The 16,033-nt window shown below is 44.4% G+C and overlaps 1 protein-coding gene across 1 annotated transcript in view; it reads left to right on the forward strand.

The window, feature by feature from the left end:
- The first annotated feature begins 9,862 nt into the window (after nt 1-9,862).
- Prtg (protogenin) overlaps nt 9,863-16,033 on the forward strand; it is a 131,307-nt gene continuing 125,136 nt past the window's right edge. Inside the window, exons 1-2 of the mRNA XM_029570835.1 lie at nt 9,863-9,881; nt 10,987-11,289. Of these exons, the coding sequence (XP_029426695.1) occupies nt 9,863-9,881; nt 10,987-11,289 (322 nt within the window). The remainder of the gene's footprint in view (nt 9,882-10,986; nt 11,290-16,033) is intronic.

The following is a 16,033-nucleotide window of genomic DNA, read 5'->3' on the forward strand; positions in this document are numbered from 1 at the left end:
GCACTTGGCTTTTTATGTGGCTTCTGGGAATCTGAACTCAGGCTCTCACACTTGCAAGGTAAGTACTTTACTGAGTCATCTCCCTAGTCCAAGAACAGATTTTTTTTTTAAAGATTTATTTTTGAGTGTTTGCCTGCAAGTGTATATGTGGCCCATGTGTGTGCAGTGCCTATGGAGGCCAGAAGGGGGTGCCAGATCCCCAGGAACTGGAGTTACGATGGTTGTAATCACTATGTGGGTGCTGGGAACTGAACCCATGCCCTCTGTGAGAGCAACCAGTGCTCTTAACCACTGAGCCATCTCTCCAGCCCCCAAGAATAGATTTTTTTTTAAAAGACATCAGAAACTTGTCCATGGGAGCCATGAATAGAAGTGAATGGAGGCATCATTCAAATGTTACTGTGCCTGACCCAGTCAGCACCTTTCATCTGGTCTACAAGTTCGTGAGATGTGATTGGTTATTAAAAGTTTGACTTTTCCTTTTTCTTTGACCTACATGAGCCACAGTCTTACAAATATGGCCTTCTACCTTGTCATCACTGCCATTCCTATGCATGTGCAGGTAATGTAGCACAAGAACTTACCCATGAACACTTTTCAGCATGCATTGTATGCACACTGTTTGTGAAATGACTCTGGAACTTTGTTTGTCTTGCCTTACTGAAACTCCACCGCTACTGAACAACTTTCTTTTGTTGCCCAATAACCAACATTCTACTTTCTGTTTCTATAACTTGGTACATTAAATACCTCACATAAACACAGACATGCAGTGTTTGCCTTTCTGTAGTTGACTATTTCAACTACAGGTTTCATGATATTGCAGATGATGGCACTTTCTTCTTTTTTTATAATTTTATTTTTATGTGTATGAGTGTTTTGCCTGCATATATGTGTGTACACCATGTGTATGCAAAGCCCACAGAGCCCAGAAGAAAGCATCAGATCCCCTGGAACTGGAGTTATGGACAGTTGTTAGCCACTGTGTGGGTGCTGAGACCCAAACCTGGGTCCTCTGCAAGAGCAGCCAGATCTTAACTGCTGAACCATGTCTCCAGCCCTGTGGACTATCTTCTTTAAAAGGCTCTGACCTCTGTGGGCATTGCACAACATGGGTACACCTACATACAGGCAATACACTCAAAGACATAAAATAAAATAAAAATAACAAATAGAATATACAAAAGAGGTTCAAGAGTGACTAGGGAGATGCTTCAGTTGATAACGTGCCTGCCACACACACCTGAAGACCTGAGTTTAGGTCTCAACACCCACCCACACAGAAGCTGGGGTGGTGGTGTGCATCTGTGTTCTGGTTTGCTTTCTGTTGGTGGGATAAACACATTGACCAAAAGCAACTTGGGGAGGAAAGGGTTTATTTTGGTTACACTTCCAGGTCACAACTCATCATTGAGGGAAGTTGGGCAGGGCAGGAACTCAAGTAGAAACAGAAACCATAGGGGAATGTTGCTTACTGGCTTGCTCTCAGTTACCTTTTCACACAGCCCAGGCCCACCTGCCTAAGGATGGTATCACCCACAGTGGGCTGGACCTTCCTACATCCATTAGCAAATAAAGCATGGCCACAGGCCAGTAAGTTTGAGGAAATTCCTCAGTTGAGGTTCCCTCTTCCTAGGTGACTCTAGGTTTGTGTCAAGTCGATAGGTGAAGCTAACTGTGACAATCCATAACTCCAGCATTGATGGGGAAGAAACAGGAAGATTCCTGGCCCACATTAGCCAACCAGTCTAGCTGAACCAATGAGTTCCAGGTTCAGTGAGACACTGTTTTGAAAAAAATAAGGTGGAGAGCAATTGAGGAAGACACTTGAAGTTAACCTCTGGATTCCCCTGACATAGACACATGTGCACACACTCACACAAACATGTACATATACCACACACACAAGAAAAGCTGAATAGTATTTCATAATATTTAAAATTACATATTTTTCTGTAGTGTGGAGGATCAAACTCAGACCTTTACACATGCTAGGCAAGCACTCTAACACTGAGCTACATCTGCCCCCATATAATTCCTTTTTAAAAAGTTGGTGGCACATGCCTGTAGTCCCAGCACTTGGGAGGCAGACGCAGGCAGATCTCTGTGAGTTCAAGGCCAGCCTGGTCTACATAGTGAGTTCTAGGAAAGCTGGGGCTTACAGGAAGACCCTGCTTCAAAAAGACCAAAAAAAAAAAAAAATTGTATTCAGGGCTGGAGAGATGGCTCAGTGGTTAAGAACGCTGGTTGTTCTTGCAGAAGACCTGGGTTCAAATCCCAGCACCTACATGGCACCTAACAACTGTCCATAACTCCAGTCCCAGGGGATCCAACAGCCTCTTCTGACCTCCGCGGCCATTGCATGATGTGGGTGCACTTACCTACATTCAGGCAATACATGCATACACATAACATAAAAATAATGAATAAAATTTACAAAAAAATTAAAATAAAATAAAAATAAATAAAAAGTTGTATTTGAGCTGGGTGTGGTGGTGCACACCTTTAATACCAGGATTTGGGAGGCAGAGGCAGGAAAACCTCTGTGAGACTAAGGCCAGCTTGGTCTACATAGTGATTTCCAGGCCAGCTGGGGCTACAGGAAGACTCTGTCTCAAAAGGACCCAAAAAATTTGTATTTATTTTTATTTTATGTGTATGAGTGTTTTATTTGAATGTATGTGCACCATGAGCATGCAATGTCTACAGAGGCCTGAAGAGGGCACTGGGTCCCTTGGAACCCAGTGGATGCTGGGAACCAAACCTGGGTCCTCTGAAAGTGCAGTCAGTGCTCTTAACCATTGAGTCATCTCTTCATATTAGTCTTTTTATTTTTTTTAATTTAATTTAAAATTTTTATTTTGTGTGTATGAGTGTATTGCCTGCATGTATGTAAGTGCACTAGTGCCACGAGATGCATGCAGAGGTCAGAAGAGGGCATCAGATTCCCTGGTACTGGAGTTATGGATGGTTAGCTTCCATGTGGGTGCTGGAAACTAAATCCAGGTTCTCTGCAAGAGCAGTCAGTACTCTTAACCACTGAGCCATCTCTCCAGGCCCATATTAGTCTTAAGGCTGGATAGTACATCTTAATTTTCATTGATTCCCTGATGGGCATTTAGATTGCTTTATGTTAGCACTTGTCTTAGTTTGTTCTTCATTGCTGTGACAAAACACTCTGACCACTACCAACTTGGGGAGGAAAAGTTTATTTATCTTGCATCTCCCAGGTCACAGTTCATCAGGGAGCCCAAGGTAGGAACTCAGGGCAGGAACTTGGAGGCAGGAGCTGGAGCATAGGCCATGGAGGAACGCTGCTTACTGGCTTGCTCCCTTGGCCCCTGCTCAGCCTGCTTTCTTATGCAACACAGGCCCACTTGCCCAGGGGTGGCACCACCCACAGTGGGCTGGGCCCTCCCACATCACTCATCAAGAAGATGCCCCTCAGACATGGCCACAGGCCAGTCCAATAGAGGCAATTCCCCGATTGAGGCTGCCTCAACCCAGGTGTGTCAAGTTGACACTAAAGCTATCCAGCACAGCACTCATGAGTAATATTGGATTAAACATGATTATGCAAATATTTTTTGAGAAACTGGTTTTGATATTATTGTATATATCCGAAAGTGGGATCATATGATAGTTCTATTTATTTTATTTTAAAAATTATTATTGGGGTTAGCAAGACAGCTCAGTGGGTAAAGTCACCTGCCATCAAACCTAACAATCTGATGTGGTAGAAAATCAATTCCTGCAAATTATCCTCTGACATCCTCTGTGCACAGTGGCATATGCAGGTGCACATGCAATAAATATTTTAAAATTACTGTCTTGCACAGGAAAGGGTATTTGAGGGTTCAAATTTGATTCCATAGGCCCTAATATCTGTATATTATATATGTTATATATAGCATATGAGTACATGAAATTGGGTGGGGGTAGTAAGGGGAGTTGCAGATAAGGGAAGGAACCTAAATACGATCAAAATACAATGTATGAGATTTACAAAAGTTCAATAAAAAAATTATTATTTTAGATAAAGTCACACTATATAGTCCAGGCTGACTTCACACTCTTGATTCCCCCTTCCTCAGCTTCCTCGGATTACAGCAGTGTGTTCCGGTCTTTGAGGGACCTTCAAACTTTTCTACAGCAGATGCACTGTTCACAGCCACAGCAGTTACAACCAGCCTATGTTTGTAATAACTCATTTCAGAATGCTTCTGGTGACAGCTTTTAGACCCATGAATGAGTGATTTATGAAATGTGAGGATTAGGGCACAGGACCCTCATTGGGCCTGTTCTAACCTATAGGGAGAGCTCAACAAATACTTGAAAAGTTGGTCTTCTGCTGTTTGTCATGGTCTACGATTCACATTCTCCGACAGATAGGTCTGTGAATCCATAGATCCAGGTAATGCTTAGTGGTAGAGACTTTGCAGATCACACAGTTCTGCCCCACAGTTATGGCTGCGCTTATGTTATTTTCTAGGGATGCTGTGTCAGGCCACTTGAATTTATTAAACTTGATTCTGTTGTTTGCTTTTAAGTTTATCTTCGTATTTCTGTTCCTTGTGTGTGTGCATGTGTGTGGAGGTCAGAGGTAATGTGTTGTGTCTTCCTCAGCTGCTCCCCATCTTACTTTTTAAAAAAAATATTTTTTTATTATTTTATGTGTATGAATGTATTGTCTGCATGCGTGTTAAGTGCACCCATGTCATGCAAATGCCTGCGGAGGTCAGAATAAGGCATCAGATACTCTGGAACTGGAGTTATAGAAGGTTGTTAGCCACCATGTGGGTGCTGGGAACCAAACCTGGGTCCTCTGCAAGAGCAGTCAGGGCTCTTAACTGTTGAGCCATCTATCCAGTCCTCTATCCTACTTTTTTGAGACAGGCTCACTGATCCCAGAGTTCACTGATTGGGCTAGGCTAACCAGCGAGTCCCTGGGACCTTCTAGTCTCCTCCTCCCCATTGCTTGGGTTACAGATGTAAGCCACTGCACCTGGCTTTTCTGTGGTGGCAGGGATCTGAAGTTAGGCCTTCAACGCTTGTGGAGCAAAGACTACTGACTGAGCCATTTTCCTGGCCCCTTCAGTTCTTTTCTTTTCATATATATGGTCTATTCTTTCAGTCTGAAAATCATTGGCCTAGTTTCAGAATATGAAAGCAAAACAGGGTTCAGGGAGCTATTTATCTCAATATGCTGTATCCTCTAAGGGAGCTCCTTAGGAGCCTGGACACCCCAGCATGTTTTACTCCTTCTGAACCAGCTTAAGAGTCACCCTCTGCACAACCACCAACAAGTTAATCAGATCTGACTCTTAGAAACTTAAACTTTTCAAAATCAAGCCACCCAAAATAATAAGGATTTGTCACTATTGGGAATGCCTATTCACTGAACAGCGATAACGGCAATTACTTAGCCAGGTTCCAGCCATTTCCAGGCATCCTCTTACATCACAATGGCCCATTGGTATTATACTTGTTCCCATTAGATAGATTAGGTCTGGGAGTGTGAGTAACTTATTTATGCAACACTGAAATTTGAACTCCAGCATATTAGAAACCCAAAACCAGGCTTTTCCCACTGTGGTGTTGCCTAGTGATAGGCAATGCATGGCGCTGGGTGGAAACTGCAGGCTATTCCAAGAGCTGGATGATAAGCTGGAAGCAGCTATGGGACTGAGCAGAATGAAGGCATAATAGAGTGAGAGAGATATGTCTGAGAAGATACGTACTGTGCTATGTAAAGAAATTGGCTGGCAATTCTGGAGAACAGGAAGACGTTTCTTTTTTAAGAAGACAAGGAGGTAGGGGCTGGGCCTGGGATACAGGTGAGTTGGTAGAGGGCTTGCCTAGCCAGTACAATGCTCTGGGTTTGATTTCCCAGCACCACATAAACTAGACATAGTGGCCACATCTGTAGCGTAGCACTTGGGATATGAAGGCAGGACGATCAGGAGTTCAAGGCCAGCCTCTGCTATATAAGATCCTGTCTCAAAATAAAACAGTGTTGGGGCTGGAGAGATGGCTCAGTGGTTAAGAGCACTGACTGCTCTTGCAGAGGATCTGGGTTCACCCACATAGTGGTCACGAACTGTCCTTAACTCCAGATCCAGGGAAATCCAAAGCCCTCTTCTGATCGCCGCGGCATTGCACGACACTGGTGCACTCACATACATGCAGGCAATACACTCATACACATAAAATAAAAATAATAAATAAAATATTTAAAAATAAATAAATAAATAAAACAGGGTCGGAGAGATGGCCCACTGGTTAAGAGTATATGACGGCTCTTGCAGAGGAACCAAGTTCAGTTTCTAGCACTCATGTCAGGCAGTCCACAGTTGCCTGTAACTCCAGCTCCAGGGGATCTGACACTGTCTTCTGGCCTCCAAGGGCACTGTGCTCATGTGGACATGGACATGGACACACACACACACACACATACACACACACACACGAATACAGATAATTTAAGATAAATCAGAAAAAAAAAAAAGAAGAGGCTAGGGGACATAGCTCAGTGGTAGAGTGTTTGCCTAGCATACATGAGGCCCTAGGCTAAAATTCTAGAACTAGAAAAAAAATTTTAAAGTTTAAAAATAAAGGCAGAAAGAATCGTACAGCGAAAAAGGTAAAACTTGGAATTAGAAGACATGAACTCTGGTTCCTGGTTATTACTTATTAGTGAGTGACTTTGGGTAAGTCTAGTTCCTCAAATTAAACAGATAATAATAATAACAATACCTCTACTCATCTTACAGGTTTACTGTGAGAATCAAGTGAGTGTACATGAAAATATTTGAGTGTGCTGGCCATCTTACACAAAATAGTATAATATACATCATCAGGGGTCCATTGCTGCCCAGCATGATGCAGTTGTCAGACTAAGCTCCATAGGATTGGTTGCTCTCATTCACATCCTCTCCCTTCTTTGTGATTCAATGCAAGTACTGATCCCAAAGACAACTACAAGTCCCAAGCCACCTTACAAGAATGAAAGGCTACTATGATTAAATTGTTAAAAGGCAAAGCAGCAGTTGAAAAAGTTCTCCCCCTGTCTTTGGGGGGGATCTCTTTCCTCCCCCAGTCTTTATTCTTCTGATTACTCAAGAATGGTGTCAAAGCATCTAATTAGCAATTCTTATCCAGGAAATAGGAGTCAGGATTAACCCAAACTACAGAGGACTCTAGTCAAGAGGGAGAAGAAAATCATACAACTAAGAAAAATCTAGCCAGCCTGGGAATACTGGCTAAAGCCTGTTCCACACCAGCTGAGACTACAAGGGAGGCCCAGGACTGTCTAAGAGAGACCCTCTCGAAACAACCAAAACCCATCAAAATCCTAGTTTAGGAGCTACCAGTTCAGAGCCTCATTTTCTGTACATTTGAATTATCAGATATTTAACAGATCTGTACATTACATTTTATTACTCCAACTCTTTTCCCTTTCCCACGCACTTTTATTCTGAGATGTAGAACTCGTTCAAAGTTATCTAAGTTATAAGATGGGCTTGGAAGCAATAGAGCCAAAGGCATTGCTGTTTTACCTAGGGTTAAATTGAAATTGCTACGGTAGACTGATTTTTCTTATATAACTTTGAGGATAGTGTTGGCGTCCTAGCAAATTTCTAAAACCACACACACTCCCTTCGTTGGGAGGATTTCTAGAACATGCTAAAGGCAGTTAGTGACAAAACCTAGATTTCCGTCAGCAGCTTTAATTAAAGTTAGCTTTTAGCCTGTGCCCTCGTCATGTGCCAAAGATTTAGATCTGGATTAGCAAATGCTAATCCACGTGTAAAGGCTCCGTTGGCTCCACACACGTAGCCCCGATTACCCTCTTTAAATGTATGTTTCGATTCCTCTGGTTATCCTTAATTAATTTCTGGAGCTGTGAACAAATTCCCATCCCAGGCGGCCTAACTTTTAAGCAGGTAACCGACCAAAGTCTGGTCCTGCACAGCAAGCTGTGGACACCCCCTCACCTCGGCTCCACTCGCAGGACTGGGCCTTTCTGCGCACAGTTCTCACACATTTTTGACTAACTTCAGGAAGACATAACAAAACCCCCAAAGGTGACTACTAATTTCAGGGCATTCTCAGATGACTTTTAAGCCAGGGGTGCATCTGCTGGGGTCAAGCACTATAACAGACCCCCAAATACGCCTGTGCGTGAGCGCGCGCTCGTGGGGTGGGGGGGCTTGTCTCCCCAGGATGCCTCCAGGGGCGCTGACAAGCCTGTGAAGTGGGAACTGGACTTCCCTGTACAGGGCCTCGGCGGGTGAGGAAGGCAGGGGGATGGGCAGGGGGCCATCAGGGGAGAAGTCTCCGGCCTTTCCACGTCTCTCAACACCAGCCCTCCCCCACTCGCCTCCTCCTCCTTGCAGAATCCTCAACTAGCCGGCGGGAGGGAGAGGGGCCCCGGGGGGGCTGGCCGGGGCCAGGCGGCTTGGCCTTAGTGGCCCGGTGGTCGGCAGTGGCGCGGAGGCGGAGGGGGCGGGGACGCTGCCGGACACCCCCCCAACCGCCCCCCCCCGCCCGGCCTGACCCCCAGGTGCATTGTCCGTTGGGGCCCACCCCCTTGTGTGCATTGTCCGTCGGGGCCCACCCCCTTGTCCCCGGGGTCGCAGTGTGTCCCTCCGCCGACCTCGCCGTGCCGGGGACCAGGGGCCAGATGTAGAAAGTAGTCCCCGGGCCAACCCTGCTGTCCACTGCGCCGCGCCCGCCCTCTGCAGCCTCCCTCCGCCCCCGGGCCGGACGCTCGTGGTCCCCTCGGCCTGGCGCTCGTCAGCCGGAGTCGGTGCGCCTGCTAGCCACGCCACGCCACGCCACGCCACGCCACGCGTGTTGCGGGTGCAGCGGGGACCTGCGATCGGCACGGCCCGGGAGCATGCCCGCGCAGCCCTGCTGAATGGCGCCTTCCTTGCGGCCGGGGATGCCGCCCCGCGCGTCCCCGCTGCTGCTGCCGCTGTTGCTGCTGCTCGGCTCTGTTCCAGGTGGGCGCGCTCCCCTCGGCGAGTGTGCCGCGGGCGTGCACGGGTGGGTGGGGAGCCGGGCCGGGGTGTGCAGGCTAGGAGGGCGGCGCTGGCCACCCGGTGCCTGCGGGATGAGCGCGAGGCCGAGCTCCCCGGGGCTGCAGGGCCGCTGTCCACTCGCGCCTTTGTCCGCTCTCCGGCCAGCCCCGGGGCTCCCGCTGCCGCACGTGGTTTTATTTATATTGTTTCCTGAGTGGCAGCCTCGCCGCGCAGGAGGCGGTTGCGTGCAGCTTGCAGGGTTTGCAGCCTGGTTCCCCCAGGTCTCCGGGTGCGTGAGATCGGAACCCAGGTCGGCACCTCTCATTCTTGCCCCCCCCCCCCCCAGCTGCTGATCCAGCGAGGAGATGGTCAGGTGGAACTGGAAAGAGAAAGGCCTGGAAAGTTGCGGGCGGTTGGTACCCCCGAGGGGCGGCAGAAAGGTGCCAGAATTGAACTTACTTCCCGCACCTAGGGGCCCGAGGTCCCTGCGAGGTCCCTGCAAACTCCGGCTTAGTCTTAACAACTTGCATGAACTTACTTTTCTCGATCTTGGTTTCTTCAAAGACAGAAAAGTGTGGCGTGAATAATATTGGTGGGAAGGAGAGGTGTAAAGGGGCATGAGTGATTGTATTTCTTTATAAATTGCAGCCCCTGGGGTTGTTCTTTCTTTTTCTTTCTTTTTCTTTCTTTCTCTCTCTCTCTCTCTCTCTCTCTCTCTCTCTCTCTCTCTCTCTCTCTCTTTCTTTCTTTCTTTCTTCTTTTTTTTTTTTTTCTGGAAGAGTTAGTTTCACTTAGCAAGAGAAAAGGATCAAAGTGAGATGCGGTAGAGAAACACAATGGACGTCTTCCGGAGTGGTGTGCGCGGGCGCTGCATGGGGCTGTGGGGTGGTTCCAATCCTATCGCCCTCGGCGCACATTAGGAGCGCTGGACCCTTAAGGTTTCCGAGGGTCTATCTTGATGAGACACAGAGAGACCATCCCTTGGCATTCGTAATCAGAGGTTCAAAATGACCAGGAGGACACAACCCCCACCAGGACCCCTAACTCTCATTGGCCCCATCAGTATGCAGGACTAGCCCGCTTTTGCTCTAAACGCGGCGGGGGGGGGAGGGGCGGGGGGGGACACAAATACTTTATTCTAGCGGAGACCAGGGGCTATGTGTGTGCTTGGATTTCCTCTGCTCTGATAAAAATGTGTATTGGTTGATTAAGCAATCTCCTATCCCTATTAGACAGTAAGGACCAATTAGTCACGCATTTTTTTCCCGACAGTTGGTAGCTCTAAAAAAGTGAAATAAAGGTTTCCTAATCCGATCACCCACTGAGTACAAGCAGCAAGAGTTACCAACTTTTCAAAGTCAATTGTTTGTCCTTTAAATACCTAGCTGGCTTGGCAGAAATTAAGTAAATGGATTTCTTTCAAGGAGAGGAGAAGTCCCCGCTGTAAAAGAGCAGATAGAAAAACGCAAACTTGTAATTTGTCACAAAAGATAAACGTACTTTTCCCAAAAGAGTCGGTTCCAAGGGTTCCAAAAACACTTCAAGAGACAAGGAAATAAACTTGCTTGTTCACAGAGTTGGAGTTTTGCTAATGATTTCTTGTAAAATTAGACTTTTACGACTTACCCTGTTCAAGATCTTTTTGACAAGCTTGTAAAAGTAGCAAACGGCTTGTGCTCATTCGTCTGATGATTTTGGATCCGTAGTAAGAAATTTGAGAACCAGATTCTTAGGGAGCGTAGAAGTTATTGAAATCTTCCCCATGCTTTTAGTGTGGAGATTGTAAAAGGCAGGCGACTTCTTTGACTTCCTCAAAAGGTTTGCTGGCTTATTAAGGTCTTAGGAAATTAACCAATGTGACTAGGGAAACTGTCTTCCAACTTGAATCTGAGTTTTACAATTGTGTGTTAAATGATTTTATACCTGAATTCTGCATATGCCTTCTCCTTTTCCCTTGCAGGAGTGTGGAGCTTTAACGAACTGTCTTTTATAAAAGAACCACAGGATGTGACTGTCATAAGGAAGGACCCGGTTCTTTTAGATTGCCAGGCTCATGGAGAGGTTCCTATTAAGGTCACATGGTTGAAAAATGGAGCAAAATTGTCTGAAAATAAACGGATCCAGGTTCTTTCCAATGCCTCTTTATACATCAGTGAGGTAGAAGGCAGACGGGGAGAGCAATCTGATGAAGGATTCTATCAGTGTTTGGCAGTGAACAAGTATGGGGCTGTACTGAGTCGGAAAGCTCATCTGACTTTGTCAAGTAAGTGTTTAAGTTCTTAACATTTTTCATGGTTAGACTTAGATGATTTTTTTTTACTTATGACTATAACGTTAAAATCATATATACCTTAGGAATTGGCAGGCACTACTGAAGGTATGCAAAGAAATCTGCAAAAAACATATTGTAAACTCCAGAATTCAGATTCAGCTTAGAACACCAAGTAACATAAAACCTGTTCAGGTGGCCGTATGTAAATTTCAAGCATTGCAAGCCATAAGAATTAAATAAAAAAGTTTGGCCAATGCAACCAAAGTTGTAAAAATTTTATCTCTTGGAAATCAATGAGTGGAAACAATCACAAATAAATCTTTCTGCTGTGGGGATGGCTCTAGAGTGCTAAATCTTTCTTACAGCCCAACCTTCCATTCCCCTAACTGCTCTTAGATACCCATGTTGCTTTTTAATTGTAAGAGAGGGCATTGGTCAGTAACTGCAAGCCTTTGAAGTATTCCCAGCCCTTTCCTGCTGAGGGGGAGGTTAAGGCCATTTCTATATTACACCTAATGGACTTAAACCAGATCTATTCTTTTTTTTCCCTCCAGTTGTCATAAAGTTTGCTGTCTAAGGATTTCCTTTATATACATCAACACCACCATCAGCAATCATCAGTCGTAAATGATTCGCTGGCTGGTGGTTGACCCGATAACTGTTAGGTATCATGATGGGCTTAGGACAGGTAGAGTCCTCCTTGAGGTCACCGCCTCTTCAGATGACCAAAGAGCACTTAAGATGCCAGCAAAGCTGTGTCTTTTTTAAGGTCTAGCTGTATGCTTTTATTAACCCACAGAAGATAGATTTTGCGCTATGTCTATGCACTGAGCATTTATAAAATGAACAACAGAAAGGGAGAGCTCTTGAGAAAAAGACAACACTTACTATCCAACGTCTGCACATTTGAAACTTTGGAGGATAGCTTCTGGAATTTCTCAGGGGACATGAACTGTGGCTCATGGCATGCTTCGGCTACCCTCATAGAAGTAAACCATGTAATTTGTGCAGTGATGAGGAATTGTGGAAAATAAATTGCAAGCAAAGATATATTTTTGAGTTATGGGAGAAAGAAGTTTCCACATCTAGCCCCACCCCGTCCCTGCCAAAAACAAGCATAACCCTGAAGATTTCTGATAAACTCTACCCCTCAGACCTGCTGTTTTCCTTTCGTCGTGGTCATTGGCTGCTAAGGTCTCTTTCACTGAGTGCTAGTGTTTCCGTATGGTACTACTTCAGGACAGTGTGCTTTCTGGGCTTGTGTTCTGTTCACTTGATTTTTGTCTAATTATAATCACTCTGGGCTTCTCATTTTTTGCCTTTTCAGATTGATGTACTGCAATTTAAAATATTTAAATTTATAGGTGATAGCCTAATTTTTTGGCTACTATTACATACAATTAGAAAGAGCCCCCCCATCACTCTTCTGATTTAATCATGTGAAAATATAAAAGTGAAAATAAAATGACTATTAATTTCAAAGAATGACCTTTTTAAAAAGGCAATTGTGGTATCAGTTTTTAAAAACATTTTTTACTGATGGGCATGGTAGCACATGCCTTTAATCCCAGCACTCGGGAAGCAGAGGCAGGCGGATCTCTGTGAGTTCAAGGCCAGCCTTTTCTACATAGTGAGTTCCAGGACATCTGGGGCTATAGGGAGGCCCTGTATCAAAAAAGACAAAAAATTTTTTTTAATTTATTATTTTTAATTTTATGAGTGTATTGCCTGCATGTGTGTAAGTGCACCCATGTCTTGCAATGCCTGCGGAGGTCAGAAGGCGTTGGGACATGGTGGCACACACCTATGATCCCAGCAATGGAGAGGCAGAAGCAGGCGGATCTGTGAGTTCAAGGCCAGCCTTTTCTACATAGTGAGTTCCAGGACATCTGGGGCTATAGGGAGGCCCTGTATCAAAAAAGACAAAAAATTTTTTTTAATTTATTATTTTTAATTTTATGAGTGTATTGCCTGCATGTGTGTAAGTGCACCCATGTCTTGCAATGCCTGCGGAGGTCAGAAGGCGTTGGATTCCTAGGAACTGGAGTTTCAGATGGTTGTTAGCTGCCATGTGGCTTCTGGGAATTGAACCTGGGTCCTGTGCAAGAGCAGTCAGTGCTCTTAACTGCTGAGCTGTCTCTCTAGTGCAGTACCATTATTTTTTTTTCATATCAAGGAACTGTAACTTATATTGCTTCTCTGGGGAGGGAGGCAGGTGGAAGGGAGTAGACAGGATGATGAAGCATTTTTTAGGAGCACAGATTTTTCCAGGGGCTCCTGAGACACGTTTGAAAACATGCAGAACCTTCTGATTTCATAAATAAAGCCTGAAATGTGTGTGATAGGATGAAGAATCAAATGTATGTTCGTACTAGGGGCTGGTTTGTGGCTCAATGTTTGGCATATGTAAGATTTGGGGTTCAGTTCTAAGCATCAAAACCCAAAACCAAACAAAAAACTCAACCAACCAAACAGAAAACTTTTAGTCTTTTGGGTATCTTCAGATTTTGTATCTTTAGAAATATTAATAATAATAATTACATGCCAATCACAAAGTATTGTGGTAAAGTGGTTTTGATATTATAAATAGCAAAGCTTTGTGCTGAGAATCAGGTGTGATGCTCACCTGTGATCCAGGATGTGGACATCTGAGGCAGGAGGATGGTGAGTTCCAGGTCAGCATGGCCTACATATCAAGACCCTGTCTTAGAAACATTTATTTATTTGTTGGGGGAGGGGGACATGCATGTGCACCACAGCTTGTGTGAGGGGGGTCAGAGGACAACTTGTCCATTCTTCCGTCATGTGGGTTCCAGGAATTGAACTTAGGATGTCAGACTTGGTGGTAAACTCCTTTACCCACTGAACTGTCTTACTGGCCCTCAGAAACAAAACTCTGCAGAGAAACCGCTTAGAATATCACTCTGCTGTTGTTGAATACCTGTCATCAGTTAGGGACTAAGGCTGTGTGCTCACCTTTAACCCCAAGAGAAAATCCAGCCACTATTGCTGATTTAAAACAAGAAATGCACAGTGGATTTAGACGTTTTTCCTTAGAAGCATGAAATTTCTTTGCAATCCTGAATTCACGCACTTAAGGTGGTGGAGACTCTTTCCTGTGTTCTGTGTGCAGATGTTCCTCGCAGTAAGCAGGAAGAGGCCAGTAAGGGGAACGTCTGTTGCTTTTTGTTTTTTGGAAGCTACTTCAGTGTTATTGGTAACAGCAGGACCCAAGTAGATCCTTTTTATTTTCTTAGAGATTTTTTTTTAAGCAAACGTATCTTTAGTTCAGCAGGAAACTAAAACTTTACATTGTGCTACTTTTAGGTTTTTAACACTCAGGCGATGAGTCTTGGTTTCTGAACTTAGCAGCTAGAGGCAGAAAGTTGCACTCTAGGCCAGAATTCCATTATTCATGTGTAAATTAGGAATCCGCAGGGTTAAAAGGTTAGACACTGGCCAGGATGGGGTTTACCCTGTGATAAAGAGCAGATGACCCTCATTCATTGGCCCAGCTTTCATGTAGCTCTTCTGCAGCGTTGGTTATTGCCATTAATTGTTCTTGAGGAATGCAGAAATTCAAATGTGAGCTGGCCCTTCCTTAAGTGTCACTGTGCAGCCTTATCTCCAGGCCCATCAGAGCGCTGTGGGACCAGGTTCCTCTCCAAGGCCTGGAGGCCTGGCTTTCCTGTTTGTTGTTCATCCAAGCACAAAAGAATGTGTCTTAGTTTTGCTAAGACAACCCATTTTTAAAGGAAAACATAGGGTTAAAGTAATATTAAGCTTTTTTTTTTTTTTTAACAAAAGGAAAATGCTTTGTACTGATAGCCATTTTATTTTCGCTCCTTTGCATTTTCACATAATTAAAACAGGAGTGATGTGGGAGGCCACTCTTTCTAGATGAATGTAATAATAGCCAGAAAATTAAACTATCACCTACAGATTTAAATATTCTAAATTGTGGGACATCAAAATTTCACCTTCTTGGATGCTAAGTCTTCACTTTGTAAACAATTTAACTGAAATATTTTAGGGATATCTATCAGACAAGCTTCTGGTGTTCCTTAGTGTTCTTAAAGTAAGTAAGATGAATTTCATAGGAAAGCATTAATGTGGTAAAACCATCTCATATTTCAACAAGTTTAAATTGAGAGAAGAGATGTTTGAGAGAACTAAAGGAGGAGGGGTGTGTTCTGTGATGTGTAAAAGACGGCTGTAAGCGAGGGATTGAACAGGAAGCAGATTGTTTATTCCTTTCCGTAAAAGGTGGAAATTGAAGCCTTGAGATAGAGGGAAAGGGAGCCAATGCTGACCATATTTCTTGGGTTTTTCATGATTTTTAAATTTGTTCCCTAAAGTAAATTTTTTGAATCTTTGAAGCTGTAAGAGCAGAGGCATTATTGTAACTTCATAATGTTTTTCTTTCAAAAAAAATTAAGGTAAATTTTGGGTGTGCTGGAGAGATGCCTCAATGGTTAAGAACACTGGTTTTTCTTGCAGAAGACCTGGGTTTGCATCCCAGAACCCACATGGCAGCTAACAACTGTCTGTAACTCCAGTTCCAGGGGATTGGACAGCCTCTTCTGTCCTCCGAGGGCATTGCACCACACGGGTGCGCTTACCTACATGCAAGGCAATACATGCATGCACATAAAACTAAAAGAATAATAAAATATTTTTTTAAAAAGACTTGAATGTTTTTAGGGAATTTTTTAATTAGTATTCTTCATAAACT

The sequence above is a fragment of the Nannospalax galili genome, unplaced genomic scaffold (assembly GCF_000622305.1).
Source record: "Nannospalax galili isolate Female #2095 unplaced genomic scaffold, S.galili_v1.0 scaffold611, whole genome shotgun sequence".
Classification (NCBI taxonomy): Eukaryota; Metazoa; Chordata; class Mammalia; order Rodentia; family Spalacidae; genus Nannospalax; species Nannospalax galili.